We start from the raw sequence: 17,743 nt of genomic DNA, 5'->3' as shown, positions 1-17,743 counted from the left end.
GGAACCTGGAGGGGATGATTGAATTGATAAGCAAACTGAAGACTGGGTTTTGGTCTGAGCTACCTGGGCAAGCTGTCTGGAGAGCCAGCAGGAGCAGAACAGGAGGTTGTGAGCTCACACCACACTTGGAGTCATTTCTTTTGCTTCTCCAAAACACCCCTTCCTAAAGAGCATCTCCCACCCCACAAGCCAAGGCTGGTCCTTGGCAGCAAGTTAGGCAGATCATTGTGAATGGAGACCAGTCTGATATACACAACGGTCCAGGCCAATATGGTGAGACCCTGTCTTAAAACAAACTCAAACCAAACCGAACTCAAAAATAAACAAGAAAAACATCAATTCTAAGTATCCTTATTGCTGTTTCCCAATTGGTCAAGTTAATGTCTTTATCATCCTGTTTTAATTTCTTAATTTTTATCTTTTATTTTTCTACCCCCCCCCCCCCCACACATTAGGAAGCCAGGTAAACTAAAGGGAATAACAGGAAATATAAGAAATTCTGCCACCTGCTCCTGAATGAGAAATTTAGAATAACTGATTATTCTTGTACCAACTACATTCATATATGTATGTATTCCATAAATGTTTTATAATTGTTGTTATTCAATTTTCTCAGAAATGACAATAGAAAAATCAAGGTATGATAGGGCACACTTGTAAGCCCAGTTCAGGGGAGGTAGAGACAGGCAGATCTGGGTACCCTCTGGCTTGTCAGCCTAGCCTGTTTTCCTCTAGGTCCCCAAAGAACTAGGTTTTAAGGGTCAGGTCTGGAGCTGTAGGTTAGTAGTAGTAGTAGAGCATTTATTTGACTTTCATTCACAAGTCTCTGGGCCCAATCATTAGTGCCAACAAAATTAAAATGGTGGATGGTGCCTGAGAAAAATACTCAAGTTGCCCTCTGGCTAACATACATGCACCCCGAGACAGTCGTCATGTTCACTGGCACACAAATTTTAAGCTTTTAGAAAATTTCTTCATGATATATATGTACAGAGGTTGAAATCATGAAATCGTGTGCTACCACAATACTAACCACATCTAAACATCAATAGAAAAAGTGATAACTATGAAATGCAGTTCAAAATAGAAAAGGTCAGATGTCCAACACCTTATTAATAGCACTGGATGTAAGCTATACAGTAAAAAATAAAACTAATTACCAAATGATTTAGCTAGAAATATGATATGTATGGTTATTATCAAAGCACTGAAGAAAACACTATCATGGTGTGTCAATTAAGTTTTACTGGGATATTGTTAAAGAAGTCTGAGATTAACTAAAGAAAAATAACAAGTGGTTATTTATCAAACAAAGGCTAACAAACACTTATGTCCACTTTTCATTTATATAATAATATTGATTATTTTTAATTTATCAGTCTTTTTTAAAATAAAAAGTTGTATTTTTGTAAGATAAAACACAGTAGACATGGATACTTTATTCCTGCCACCAGGTGGCAGCAGTTACATTTAAGTTTTGCCTTGCAAACCTAGAATACAAATTCAAAGAAGGTATTTTATTACTAAGTTACCAAGACAGGGAAAGACACTTTAAAGAAGAAAATGAGATATGCACTTTCCTGTACAGTATCACCAAATTATCCCTAGAAAACACTGAAATTGAATAGTATTTCCACAGAGATCTGATTCCCTCATCCCTACTTGTTTAGTGAGCATGCAGCTAGCTTTGGCTGCGTCCTGAGGATGCATCTCCACTTTGCTCTTGGGTAGGTTCTGTGAGAATGAGAGACACATAGTAAATTTCAGGATACATTAGGCTTGTGTGGTCACAACTCTGGAGTTCTTTCTATTTTAACTTCCCAGCTTTATGTCCCAGGACTCATTTGTTAAATGAATCATTAGATGGTTTCTAAAAAACAGCTGTAAAATTAGATAAATACTCAGGAAGCACAACTCTGTTTTACAAAATAAAAGCAAAATCTCCTTTATTATTAAAGTAAAGAATGCAATAGAAAAACATCTGGGCACACTATTTTATCTTTGCCAGGCTGCTTTCTTCAGGTTACCCTAGCAGCTTTCCATAGTGCTTGAATACTTCACTTCTGAGGTAGACAACACACTTGCTTGAGTTCCTGTGTGCAGCGTGCTGTCTGAGGCAAGTCTACACTATCTGTTTTTGTCTGCCTCTATCATGGGTTGCATGACTGCTCCAGGAAGGACTTGTTCCAGGAAGTTCTGACCTATCTACTCTGCAGAGGTTCTACTTGATCAATGTTGAAAGAAGAGATCTTATTCCCTCAGAAACTGGTGTGATCCGGAGAAACCCACATAGTGTCCTTCCTGTCTCTCAAGTATCTGTGCTGGGCAATAAAGTTTGGGAAATACCGTAGCCAGTGAACTTGCTCCTGATCTTCCCCAGGGTTTATGACAACAAAATGACTTCTATTCTCAATAATCTTGAGAAGATCAGGGAAGATTAAAGATGCCAAATTCTGTTAGATTCTGACAAAGAGTTAAATTTACAGCGTGGCTAGCCATTATAAGACCAATGCAGGTCTTCTCCTACAATTGGAAATATTGAAGAGGTCACCTCAGGAACTTTGGAAAATTCCACCAGACCCCTCCCCTCCTAGAAGAGAAAAGTCATAGAGCACATGTATAAAAATTCGCAAATGGGCTGCGCATGGTTGTTTCCTCTCTCCTTCATGTGCAGGGCGAACCTGCACATGAACATGATGGAACAATAAAAATCTTCTTGCTTTGCACTGATCCCTGGCTCTGTGTTGTGCACTGGGGGTTCGGGGTAGGGAGCCTCTGGTAAGTTAGCTCAGCAGTCTTACAATAGGCTTGCCAGAGTCTTCTGTTTTAGGGCATACATTTTCTATGTTAAGACTAGCAGTCAAACCACCATTTATATCAGTGGTTCTCAACTGTGGGTTGTGACCCCTTTGTGGTCAACCTACCCTTTTACAAGGGACACATATATGTCTTACGTATTAGACATTTACAATATAACTTATAACAGTAACAAAATTAAAGTTATGAAGTAGCATCGAAAATTGTTTCATGGTCAGGTGTCACCACAACATGAAGAACTATATTAAAGGGTCACATGCAACATTAGGAACGTTAAGAACCACTGCTTTAGAACAAAATAAATTTCTACATTTTTCTTATTTATTGATTGTAGCCTAAACACAAGCTCACAAGTGGTTTAATGATAAATCAGTGATGCAAATATTCATGTAATATTTTTTTAAAGACTAATAGTTATGAAGCCATGTTCATCTATGTGGGAAAATGGGAATTCCTAAGAGAAATCAAGCATGAAGAAGAAAAGCAAAAAAGATAATATGAATAAGATGCCCTCACATAACTAATTTGTAAGTGCAAAAACTCAACAGGGGTAACTGGAATAAGAATAGAAATAGGGTAGATTCCCAGTTTATTCAATACATTGAGTAATGGTTCCTTTATTCACTTGTACATAATTTTAGAGTTCACAGCCTTTTATAATGAAAGTGAAACTGGATTTCACCATGGAGAAGTTGACTGAAACCAACTTTCAGAGATTATAACCTATTTGTGTGTGTGTGTGTGTATGTGTTGGGTCAAAGAAGGATGGATAGATACATAGGTGGCTAAGTTCATGAAAAGTGATTATAATAGGAATATTTAAATTATAGTAACATTTACAGAGGAACTGCTAGGCTCTTTATATGAACATCTATAAACTTATACTGAGTGAAATAGTAAATGTGTCACTTGGCTTCCAAGATTATCAAGCGGCTGATAAAACAAACACATGCTATTTAGAAAGGCTTTGATGTTTTTTTTTTAAATTTTTTTATTCGATATAATATAATTTATTTACATTTCAAATGATTTCCCCTTTTCTAGCCCCCCACTCCCCGAAAGTCCCGTAAGCCCCCTTCTCTTCCCCTGTCCTCCCTCCCACCCCTTCCCACTTACCCGTTCTAGTGGCTTTGATGTTTTTCAAGTTATTTTATATAATCATAGTAGAGGAACTCTACATTTACATTCTGTCCACCACTATAAATTATGAACTATTACTTAAGAGTTCGTACAAATTGCTAAAAACTGACAGTTGAGCAAACAATTCTTCAGTCCTCCAGAGGCCAGACAACAAAGTAGTTTACTGATATTTTATCAATTATAACATATGCTCAGTTTTCTATAGTATTAAATCTACTGCAGGGTCTTACTATAAATTTGAAAAACTTGCATATTTTACTCTTTCTGCTATTTTGTTATTTTAGACTTTTCTTTCTAAGACTTGATTTCTTTGAGTTCCTTTCTGGTTTATGGGATAGATTCAAAGACCCAAAAGTAAACCTATGGATACTTGATCTTTTGTCAAAACCATAAAGTGGAAAAAAGAAAGCATCTTCAATAAATGATGCTGGTCTAACTGGTAGTCTGTATGTAGGAGAATGAAAATAGATTCATATTTATCACCCTGCACAAAGGTCAAGTGAATGTGGATCAAGGACCTCGACATAAAACCAGATACACTGAATCTAAGAGAAAGTGGGAAAGAGCTTCAAACACATTGGCACAGGGGGAAATTTTCTGAACAGAATACCAACATGCTCTAAGATCAATTGATACATGGGACCTCATGAAACTGAAAAGCTTCTGTAAGGCTAAAGATACCATCAATAGGAATAATCGGCAACCTACAGATTGGGAAAAAAACTTCACTAACCCTACATCTGATAGAGGACTAATATCCAAAATATATAAAGAACACAAGAAGTTAACCTCCAAAAAACCAAAGAATCCAATAAAAAAATGAGGTACAGAGCTAAACAGAGAATTCACAATAGAAGAATTGCAAATGGCCGAGAAGCACTTAAAAGAAATGTTCAAAGTCCTTAGTCATCAGGGAAATGCAAATCAAAACGACCCTGAGATTCTACTTCACATCAGTCATAACGGCTAAGATCAAAAACTCAAGTGACAGCGCATGCTGGTGTGGATATGGAGAAAGAGGAATACTCTTCCACTGCTGGTGGGATTACAAATTGGTACAACCACTCTGGAAATCAACCTAGTGGTTCCTCAGAAAATTAGAAATAGTTCTATCTGAAGACCCTGCTATACCACTCTTGGGCATATACCCAAAAGATGCATCACCATACCACAAGGACCTACCATGTTCATAGCAGCCTTATTTGTAATAGCCAGAAGCTAGAAACAATGTAGATGTCTGTCAACTGAAGAATGGATACATAAAATGTGACTTATTTACACAATGAAGTATTACTCAGCTATTAAAAATGAGAACATCATGAATTTTGCAGGCAAATGGATGGAACTAGAAAATATCATCCTGATAACTCAGACCCAAAAGGACAGGCATGGTATGTGTACTCACTGAGAAGTACATATTAGCCAAAAAGTACAGAATACCTAGGATATAACCTACAAACCATAAGAAGTATAACAAGCAGAAATGCCCACGTAAGGCAGTTTCAATCCCACCTAGAAGGGGAAGGAAATAATCACAGGAGGCAGAAGGCGAGAGGGACCTGAGAGGGAGAGGAGAAGGGAAGGGGAAAGGAGAGAAATCCAGAGGGCCAAGAGAATAAATGGAAATAAGCAGCCTTGGGTAGTGGGGGAGGGGGACCCTCTAGAGAGTTCCAGAGACCCAGGAGGTGAGACACTCTCAGGACTCATGGGGGATGACCTTAGCCAAAGTGCCCAACATTGAGGAAAGGGAACTCAAAGAGGAAGAAGAGGCTATACAATAGCTTACTCCTGAGATACTTTAGGCATAGGAAATACTTAATGTTATGTGCTATACTGTACCTAGGATTGCTTTTTTCTTTTTCTTTTTAGTACATGGTTTTCTTTTTTCTCATTTTAAGATAGGGTCTCTCTATAAAGCCCTGCTAGGACTCACTAGATCAGGATGTCCCCAAACTAATGGAACCACATGCCTCTGTCTCCTGCATATGGGATTAGTCATGTGATAGCTAGCATTTCTGCCTCAGTACTTATTTTCTTCACAATGAGAATTTATGTTATTAAAAACATTTGAGATGGCTTGCAAATTCATTTAAATGAAATTAGCTGTGTACTTTCTTGATTGATTTCTGGCCTTTCTTATAGGCTTAAAGGATTTTACCAAAGACCACATAATTTGGTCAAAATTATGCCACTTGCACCTTTCTTTCTGTCTAGTTCTTCTTACTGGCAAGGATCTTGGATGCAGGTGAAAGGAGGGCAAAAGCAACAACCAGTTTCCTTACACAAATAATGGTTGCCTGTCTCAATTACTTCTATATATTCAAAAGGCAGCTCATCCTCTTTGAAGGGTCAAACAATGGTTTTCCTAATATAGCTTTATTTAGGGACATCTATTTCCCAAGTACGTCTTTCTGACAAATATTTATTGCTTTACTCCCCACCCCGAAGTAGTTTATGTCTTCATAGAAAATGCCAATGAGGGAGGGGGACCATCCCACAATCACAACTCTGACCCATAATTGTTCCTGTCTAAAAGAATTACAGGGATGGAAATAGAGAGAGAAGCCTGAGGAAAAGAAGGTCAGCGACAGGCCCGAAGTGGGATCCAGCTCAAGGGGAGGTCCCAAAGCCTGACACTATTACTGAGGCTATGGAGAGCTCATAAAAAGGGACCTAGCATGACTGCACTCGGGAAGACCCATCAAGCAGCTGAAAGAGTCAGATGCAGGTATTTGCAGCCAACCAATGGACAGAAGCAGCTGAGCCCTGTTGAACTAGGGAAGGAAGGCTGAATGTAGCTGAGGGCCAAAAGAAGCTGAGAAGGGCAACCTTGTAGAAGGACCAATAGTCTCAATTAATCTCTCTCAAACACTGGACCACCAAACAGGCAGCATACAGCAGCTGATATGAGGTCCCTAGCACATATGTATGAGATGATGCACCTAATCCTGAAGAGACTGGTGGCCCCAGGGAGTTTAGAGGTCAGGTGGGATAGGGGTGGGGTGGAGACATCCACATGGAGACATGGTGTGTGTACGGGATGTGGAACAGTTGGAGGGAGGAGGGGGGAAGGGTGGTGTAATAAAATATGGAGTGTAAAAAAATAAATAAAATAGAAAAAAAAAAGAGGAAAATCTGAGTAAGTAGCTTAGAACCTTCTCAGATTTTACCACTTGTTTTTATAGGTCTTCTCCCTCATCAAAACAGCACTAAGAACATATGTTGGTAGATAAGGCGAGGTTCCTATCTAAGGATATTAGAATGCTTGGATGATCACTGAGTGGGATCAATTTTCTCCATGTCACCTAACTACAGCTTCTTGCACTTTGTAGACCAAGGAAGAGCTGACTCATCTATACCACATGGGAGAATAGTAGCAAGGTTTATATTGCTTTATCTGTTTCCTTTATAATGAAGTCTCAGCTATAACCCAACACCTCTCTTTAGAAATGAGAAAAGTACATTAATAGATTCTAATTAATAGAATTTCCAGATCAAAATATAAGATAGCTGTGGTAATATCCTTCAGTATATACATATGTCTAGAGACCCTGAGAAATTAACAGTTCAAGAACAAGGCACAGATTCACTTTGCAAAGACTTAGTTATCAGTAATTACAATAGTACGGGCTCTCAATAGGATTTGTACATACTTTTCATAACTATTTTTACTTCATGAACATATTTATTTCCAGATCCTTGGCTTAACTTATTATTTATTTCTTTTTGTTGGGGCAAATTATAGGCTCCTTTTCAAAAAAGAGGTGAGCAGAAGGAAAGCCATTATTGACAACATTACTGAAGTCATCTGCTCCAGCAAGCACACTGAGATGGATACTGTAAGGGAAAACCAGTCTGGAGATTAAATCACCAAAAGTGGGGCTCACTTAGGAAAAACCCATGATGTCAGCATTGTGTGTTTTCATCGTGAAGCAGTCTACCTACCTTTGCTCATCATCTGGCCTCTTGATCAAGTTGAAGAGTATATGGAGGAGCTGATCTCTTTCTTTAGGCTCAGGGTGTAGGCATGCTGTACACAATATGAGAGGAATCAACTCCTACAGAAATATGAGGGTAGAGAAATTCAAAATAAAAATACATTGCTGTATGTTCTATTTTTTTCTTCCAGAATATTCTTAAAACAAACTTTAACCCTCAAAAATCAAGAGTATCATTAGAAATATGTATATATTGGTTATACAGGAGGATAAATTAGTGTAATAAAAGTTACTTAAGATTCAACTAACCTTATTTTCTTATTCAGTATTGTTCAAGGCTCCACTAGGTTTTTTTTTTTTTTTTTTTTAACTAAATTAACATTCCGTCATGTAACAAACTGATATAACTTTAATTCTGAAAGTACTTTAAATTTCTTAGAAATAAATTCACTATTTTTTAAAACTTCAAAAAGAGAAAGTAATCAAACAAACCCTTTCCCTAGAACTGGACCTTCACCTCAGTGACAAGCTTGTCTGTGTCAGGCTCTGAGTTCCACTCAGCCCCACACATACTACCCCAACGCTCAGCCCCACACATACCACCCCAACGCTCAGCCCCACACATACTACCCCAACACTCAGCCCCACACATACCACCCCAACACTCAGCCCCACACATACTACCCCAACACTCAGCCTCATACATACTACCCCAACACTCAGCCCCACACATACTACCCCAACACTCAGCCCCACACATACTACCCCAACGCTCAGCCCCACACATACTACCCCAACACTCAGCCCCACACATACCATCCCAACACTCAGCCCCACACATACTACCCCAACACTCAGCCTCATACATACTACCCCAACACTCAGCCCCACACATACTACCCCAACACTCAGCCCCACACATACTACCCCAACACTCAGCCCCACACATACTACCCCAACACTCAGCCCCACACAAACCACCCCAACACTCAGCCCCACACATACTACCCCAACACTCAGCCCCACACATACCACCCCAACGCTCAGCCCCACACATACCAGCCCAACGCTCAGCCCCACACATACCAGCCCAACGCTCAGCCCCACACATACCACCCCAACGCTCAGCCCCACACATACTACCCCAACACTCAGCCCCACATATACTACCCCAACACTCAGCCCCACACATACCACCCCAACACTCAGCCCCACACATACCACCCCAACGCTCAGCCCCACACATACCACCCCAACGCTCAGCCCCACACATACCACCCCAACGCTCAGCCCCACACATACTACCCCAACACTCAGCCCCACACATACTACCCCAACACTCAGCCCCACACATACTACCCCAACACTCAGCCCCACACATACTACCCCAACACTCAGCCCCACACATACCACCCCAACGCTCAGCCCCACACATACTACCCCAACACTCAGCCCCACACATACTACCCCAACGCTCAGCCCCACACACACTACCCCAACACTCAGCCCCACACATACTACCCCAACGCTCAGCCCCACACATACTACCCCAACACTCAGCCCCACACACACTACCCCAACACTCAGCCCCACACATACTACCCCAACACTCAGCCCCACACATACTACCCCAACACTCAGCCCCACAGATACTACCCCAATACTCAGCCCCACACATACTACCCCAACATTCAGCCCCACACATACTACCACAACACTCAGCCCCACAAATACTACCCCAACACTCAGGCACACACATACTACCACAACACTCAGCCCCACACATACTACCCCAACACTCAGGCACACACATACTACCACAACACTCAGCCCCACACATACTACCCCAACACTCAGCCACACACATACTACCCCAACAGCAATAATAAAATTCCATGTTAAAAGCAACCACAGGAAAACAAAAGTCAAACTAATGAAAACTTTTTCCAAACAATATAACAAAAATTCCTTTCCACACTACAATATGCTTCTTTTAAGATTGGATATTACTCAATATTTTATACTTTTCACATTTAATCAATTGCCATTTCTGGGCTATTGGTGCAGATCAGTGAGTATTACTGTTATTTTAGAAATATTTGACATTAAACTATATTTCTTTACACATTCAATATGCAGAAGTAACATAAATACTTTTTAGGAAAGTATCTGTCTACTTTCCTTTTCATAGAAATGCATGAAATTAAAGTTGCTCAACATTTTCATTTAGACAACATTCTGAACCCTGAATATATTCTGCTTCTCAATTGAATAGATTTTGAAATCTCATGGGGGAAAAAAAGTTAAAAAGTGAAAGGAGATTTTTAGAGCGAAATATTCCAAAATACGAGCATTTTAAAGAAGCCACTACACTATATTGTGATGTGGAGGGAAGATTCTCTCTTTCCCATTTACTTAAATACCTGCCCCAAAGTGTCAAGAAATTTAAACTAAGAAGTGAACATGTAACAGCTTATTGGCAAAGAAAATAATGCTAATACTTACACTGTAAGAGAAGCATGTCTTAAGTATGAAATTGCTTCCTTAGTAGTAGAGACACAATTTTTAGAGTTGAAATTGTAAATGTGTAACTAAAAGCTCTTTTCTATTATTTTCAAAATTTTTAATATTCCATATTAAATTTTAATTAGCTAATACAAAATTTAAATTTGAAGTTATAAAATCTAGATAGGAGGAATAACAAACAAAATACAAGAAGTAAAAAGTCTAAAGTACCTATTTTTTTATTTCAATCATCCAATTTAAAAGCCTATGTGGCTCTTAAGACAATAAAGCAACTGAAACGTGACAGAAATAATAATTAATGAAGATGCTCTGCAGCCAGAGTGGAAGACAGAACACGAGCCCTGTATGACAGCACTGGACGGTAAATGATGCCTGGTGGATTATTATTTTATTGGAGAACTCTCATAGAATAAATGTTTAATCTGACTTGGCAGTTCCGTGACACAATCCCAGCCGATTCTATTCAGGCTGCTGAGTCAACGCAAGCAATGAGAGAAGCTCCAAGAGTCAACATCTGGTCACCCTACTAAGAGTAGAACTGTACGTTATAAATTCTCCCAGAAGCACTGAGAAGAAATGACTTCTGAAACCAAAACAGACTCCCAGGTTTCCCCTGTACTTCTTGTCAGGTCTGATCTTTTGCCCCCTAGCAGTTTTCTTGAACCCTTATCTTTCTTCCTTTCTATTTCTATGTATTTCCTATATTATTTTCATATTCTTTTCTTATTTTGTAACTTTAAAATGATGAAATGAAGGACAGCTACTTGACATACTTGTAAAGACAGAAATAGAATTTAAAACAAGGAGTATAACCTTTGGTCTTAAAAAAAATTAAAAAACGTAGCACAAAACATCAAACTATATCTTGTTTATGCTTTACAACATTATCATGAGGTTTAGTATTCTTAACCACGGGGCAAGTTTCTCATTTATTATAGAAAATCTTTTAACTGTAATAGCTAAGGATAAGCCAACCACTGTTTCTATACAAAGCCAAGGCAATCATTTCTTTCAGGTTTTTTAAGTGAAGCTGGTAGGAATCTGAATTAGTGCAGAGATGACAAGTATTTTATACATACATTTTCAATGTATCCACTGTGGATACACTGATCTCAGGAGAGTAAAGGTGGCCTCAAAAAGCTTCTCAACATAGTAGCCACTACTCAACCAATCCAAATTGAAACATGAGAAGGGAATCATTGAAGTTTGTTTGGGTCCCTTTATTCTAAAAATTAAAGATTCTGGGTAAAACAAAACAACACAAAACCAACAAAAAAACCCTACTTTTTGTTTGCTAAAATGATTACTGTTAATAATTTCTATCTTACTTAATTTTTTTGTTAGTGAAATTTGTGACATGAGAAATCACTGCCAATAATTTTTGGTTGATGCTCAGCACCATGGTAATTAGGTACATTTTGATGGCGTAATGGCTGTTGACAGGGTAATGGCTAGTTTTGTGTGTCTACTTGACACAGGCTGGAGTTATCACAGAGAAAGGAGCTTCAATTGGGGAACTGCCTCCTGAGATCCAGCTGTGGGGCATTTTCTCAATTAGTGATCAATCGGGGAGGGCCCCTTGTGGGTGGTACCATCTCTGAGCTGGTAATCTTGGGTTCTATAAGACAGCAGGCTGAGCAAGGCAGAGCAAGCAAGCCAGTAAGAAACATCCCTCCATGGCCATCAGCTCCTGCTTCCTGACCTGCTTGAGTTCCAGTCCTGACCACTTTGGTGATAAACAGCAATTTGGAAATGTAAGCTGAATAAACCCTTTCCTCCCCAATGTGCTTCTTGGTAATGATATTTGTGCAGGAAAAGAAACCCTGACTAGGACAGACATGTACAACTCAGCAGAGAAGGTATGCCAGATAGCTTCTTCTTCAGACACAATGCTAATAAAAATGATAAAAACATTGAGAGGTCTGTTAACAGAAATAGCACAGAACTCTACTACAATTTTACCTGCTAAGCTGTGTTGACCTCAAGTAATCCTAATTCTGTCAGTTATTTATTCCCATCTTCTACTTACACTACCCTTGAAATACTGAAATCTAGAAACACATGCCCTTTGTGCTCTTTACACATTTAACTCTGAGTTCACCTCCAAGTCTCTGAAGCACTAATACATCCACACCTCAGAGATTACGGTTTGTCATTTTACTCCTTACACATCCACTCACAAACTGGATCAGTATTCTTTTTTCATCAATCCTCTAATTCAAGACCTCTAGCTTTTTAAAACTTTCATTGTAATCCTGAATGCTTTATCTTAAAAAAAAAAAAGACAGCTAAATTTCTCTAAGCAAACAAAGTGATAACTGTTAGAAAAATGTCTCTGTAAAATTTAATTTAAATATTTCAAAAGTAACCAAGTAATATATAAGATGCCGATCACCAGACTAGAGGATCACTTGGGACACACCCCGCCAGGACTCTGCCTGCACCCAGGAGCTCCGCAGTGCCATGGCCAGCCAGCTGGGCAGCTTCCCTGCTGGGGTACCCTGCTGGAATACTCCTGCAGGGAAGCTGTTGGAGGGAGTCCAGCCTGCAGAGGCTAGATATCGCTCCTGTGACTGTATAGCAGACTGGTAAGCAGGGAACACCAGAGTAGAGATGATCACTTGGGACATACCTGCCAGGACAACACCTGCACCCAGGAACTCAGCAGCACCACAGCAATCTGTGCCAGGGGAAAGCAGGTCACCCAGGGTTGCTGAGATAGGCTTGCAGGCACATAGGACGGGCAAGCACCAGCCAGTGACAGCAGGACCAACTAACATCAGAGATAACCAGATGGCAAAAGGCAAATGTGGGAACGTTGATAACAGAAATCAAGGCAATATGGGACCATCTGAACACACTTCTCCCACAATAGCAAGTCCTGGATACCCCAACACACCAGGAAAACAAGATTTGGATTTAAAATTACAGGTCAGGATGCTGATGAAGGACTTCATGGAGGGCTTCATGAAGGACATAAATAACTCCCTTAAAGAAACACAGGAGAACACAAGTAAACAGGGAGAAGCCCTTGAAGAACTAAGGGAAAACACAACTAAACAGGTGAAGGAATTGAACATAGCCACCCAGGATCTAAAGAAGGAGGGGGAAACAATGATGAAATCACAAAGGGAGAGAACTCGGGACATAGAAAACCTAGGAAAGAGGTCAGGAGTCATGGATGCAAGAATCGATAACAGAATACAAGAGATAGGAGAAAGAATCTCAGATGCAGAAGATACCATAGAAAGCACTGATACAACAGTCAAAGGAAATGAAAAATGCAAAAAGCTTCTGACCCGAAACATCCAGGAAATCCAGGACAAAATGAGAAGACGAAACCTAAGGATTATAGGTATAGTGAAGATTTCCAACTTATAGGGCCAGTAAATGTCTTCAACAAAACTATAGAAGAAAACTTCCCTAACCGAAAGAAAGAGATACCCACGAACATACAAGAAGCCTACGGAACTCCAAATAGATTGGACCAGAAAAGAAATTCCTTCCGTCACATAATAATTAAAACACCAAACGTATACACAAAGAAAGAATATTAAAAGCAGTAAGGGAAAAAGGGCAAGTAACATATAAAGGTAGACCTATCAGAATTACACGGATTTCTCACCAGAGACTATGGAAGCCAGAAGAACCTGGGCAGATGTCATACAGACCCTAAGGGAACACAAATGCCAACCCAGATTGCTATACCCAGCAAATCTCTCAACTACCATAAATGAAGAAACCAAGGTTTTTCATGACAACAACAAATTTACACAGTATCTTTCCACAAATCTAGCCCTTCAAAGGATAATGAATGGAAAACACCAACAAAAGGAAGAAAACTACACACTACAAAAAGCAAGAAATTAATCTTCTTTCAACAAATTCAAAAGAAGATAACCACACAAACAGAAAAATTACATCAGAAATATCAGGAAGCAACAATCACTATTCCTTAATCTCTCTTAACATCAATGGACTCAATTCCCCAATAAAAAGACATAGACTAACAGAATGGATACATAAGCAAGACCCAACATTTTGCTGCATACAGGAAATGCATCTCAGTGCCAAAGACAAACATTACCTAGAGTAAAAGGCTGGAAGCAGTTTTCCAAGCAAATGGTCCCAGGAAACAAGCTGGAATAGCCATTCTAATATCCAATAAAATTGACTTTCAACCAAAAGTCACCAAAAAAGACACAGAAGGACACTTTATACTCATCAAAGGAAATATCTAGCAGGAAGAACTCTCATTTCTGAACAACTATGCTCCAAATACAAAAGTACCCTCATTCGTAAAGGAAACTTCACTAAAGCTTAGGGCACACATGGCACCCCAAACAATAATTGTGGGTGACTTCTACACCCCACTCTCATCAATGGACCGATCAGGGAAACACAAACTAAACAGAGACACAGTGAAACTAACAGAAATTTTGGACCAAATGAATTTAATAGATAGCTATAGAACATTTCATCCTAAATCAAAAGAATACACCTTCTTCTCAGCACCTCACAGTACCTTCTCCAAAATTGACCATATAATTGGTCACAAAACAGAACTGAACAGATAAAAGAAGATCAAATTAATTCCATGCTTCCTACCAAATCACTATGGTGTATAAGGATGGTCATCAATAGCAACAAAAACAAGATAAAGACCACACACACATGGAAACTGAAATGCTCTACTCAATGATGGAAGGAAGATCAAGGAAGAAATAAGGAAAGAAATCAAAACCTTTTTAGAATTTAATGAAAATGAAAACACAACATATCCAAATTTATGGGACACAATGAAAGCGATGCTAAGAGGAAAACTCATAGCTCTGGTGCCTCCAAAAAGAAGTTGGGAGAGAGCATACACTAGCAGCTTAATAGCACACCTGGAAGGTTTAGAACAGAAAGAAGCTAATACACCTAAGAGGAGTAGAAGGCAGGAAATCAAACTCAGGGGCTGAAATCAACCAAGTTGAAACAAAAAGAACTATACAAAGAATCAACAAAACCAGGAGCTGGTTCTTTGAGAAAATCTACATGATAGATAAACCTTTAGCCAGACTAACCAGAGGACACACAGAGACAGTATCCAAATTAACAAAATCAGAAATGAAAAGGGAGATATAACAACAGAAACTGAGGAAATTTAAAAAATTATCATATCCTACTACAAAAGCCTATACTCACACACAACTGGAAAATCTGGATATGGACAATTTCCTAGACAGATACCAACTACCAAAGTTTAATCAGGATCAGATAGACAATCTAAACAGTCCCATAACCCCTAAAGAAATAGAAGTGGTCACTGACAGTCTCCCAACCAAAAAAAGCACAGGACCAGATGGTTTTAATGCAGAATTCTATCAGACCTTCAAAGAAGACTTAACACCAATATTCTTCAAACTATTCCACAAAATAGAAACAGAAGGAACCCTACCCAATTCATTCTATGAAGTCACAATTTTGCTGATATCAAAACTACACAAAGATCCAACAAGGAAAGAGAACTTTAGACCAATTTCCCTTATGAATATTGATGCAAAAATACTCAATAAAATTCTCGCCCACGGAATCCAAGAACACATCAAAATGATCATTCACCATGATCAAGTAGGCTTCATCCCAGGGATGGTTCAATATATGGAAATCCATCAATGCAATCCACTACATAAACTCAAAGAAAAAAACCCACATGGTCATTTCATTAGATGCTGAAATAACATTTGATAAAATTCAGCATCCTTTCATGTTAAAGGTCTTGGAGAGAACAGGAATTCAAGGCCCATATCTAAACATAGTAAAAGCAATATACAGCAAACCAGTAGCCAACATCAAACTAAATGGAGAGAAACTTGAAGCAATCCTACTAAAATCAGGGACCAGACAAGGCTGTCCCCTCTCTTCATATTTATTCAATATGGTACTTGAAGTTCTAGCTTAGAGGAATTAGACAACAAAAAGAGGTCAAAAGGATACAAATTGGAAAGGAAGAAGTCAAATTATCACTATTTGCAAATGATATGTTAGTATATTTAAGCAACCCAAAAAACTCCACCAGAGAACTCCTACAGCTAGCTGATAAACAACTTTAGCAAAGTGGCTGGACATAAAATCAACTCAAGCAAATTAGTAGCCTTCCTATACTCAAAGGATAAACAGGCTGAGAAAGAAATTAGGGAAATGATACCCTTCACAATAGCCACAAACAATATAAAGTATCTAGGTGTGACTCTAACCAAACAAAGTGAAAGATCTGTTTGACAGGTACTTCAAGTCTTTGAAGAAAGAAATCCAAGACCTCAGAAGATGGAAAAATCTTCCATGCTCTTGGATTGGCAGGATTAATATAGTAAAAATGGCCATCTTGCCAAAAGCAATATATAGATTCCATGCTATCCCCATCAAAATCCCAACTCAATTCTTCAAAGAGTTAGAAAGAGCAATTTTCAAATTCATCTGGAATAACAAAAAACCCAGGATAGCAAAAACTATTCTCAACAGTAAAAGAACTTCTGGGGGAATCAGTATCCTCCACCTCAAGCAGTACTACAGAGCAATAGTGTTAAAAACTATATGGTATTGGTACAGTACAGTATGGCAGGTAGACCAATGGAATAGAATTGAAGACCCAGAAATGAACCCACACACCTATGGTCACTTAATCTTTGACAAAGGAGCTAAAACCATCCAGGGGGAAAAAAGACAGTCTTTTCAACAAATGGTGCTGGTTCAATTGGAGGTCAGCATGCAGAAGAATGCAAATTAATCCATTCTTAGCTCCTTGTACTAAGTTCAACTCCAAGTGGATCAAGGACCTCCACATAAAACCTGACACACTGAAACTAATAGAAAAGAAACTGGGGAAAAGCCTTGAGCACATGGGCACAGGGGAAAAATTCCTGAACAGAACATCAATAGCTTATGCTCTAAGATCAAGAATTGACAAATGGGACCTCATAAAATTATAACGTTTCTGTAAGGCAAAGGACACTGTCAACAGGACAAAATGGCAAACAACAAATTGGGAAAAGATCTTTACCAACCCTAAATCCGACAGAGGGCTAATATCCAAGATATACAAAGAACTCAAGAAGTTAGACTCCAGAGAACCAAATAACTCTATTAAAAATGGGGTACAGAACTAAACAAAGAATTTTCACCTGAGGAATATCAAATGGCTGAGAAGCACCTAAAGAAATGTTCAACATCCTCAAGTCATCAGGGAAATGCAAATCAAAACAACCCTGAGATTTCACCTCACCCCAGAATTAGTCAGAATGGCTAAGATAAAAACCTCAGGAGAAAACAGGTGCTGG

At 39.0% G+C, this 17,743-nt stretch overlaps 1 protein-coding gene across 6 annotated transcripts in view; it reads right to left on the bottom strand.

The window, feature by feature from the left end:
- Relch (RAB11 binding and LisH domain, coiled-coil and HEAT repeat containing) overlaps positions 1-17,743 on the bottom strand; it is a 101,986-nt gene that overhangs the window by 39,708 nt on the left and 44,535 nt on the right. For all 6 annotated transcript variants that reach the window (XM_052201233.1, XM_052201232.1, XM_052201234.1 and 3 more), the window contains exon 11: positions 7,903-8,015. In XM_052201233.1, the coding sequence (XP_052057193.1) occupies positions 7,903-8,015 (113 nt within the window). The remainder of the gene's footprint in view (positions 1-7,902; positions 8,016-17,743) is intronic.

The sequence above is a fragment of the Apodemus sylvaticus genome, chromosome 12 (genome assembly GCF_947179515.1).
Source record: "Apodemus sylvaticus chromosome 12, mApoSyl1.1, whole genome shotgun sequence".
In the NCBI taxonomy this organism is placed as follows: domain Eukaryota; kingdom Metazoa; phylum Chordata; class Mammalia; order Rodentia; family Muridae; genus Apodemus; species Apodemus sylvaticus.
Note: the sequence above shows the minus strand (reverse complement) of the source record. Positions and strands in the feature narration are given on the sequence as shown.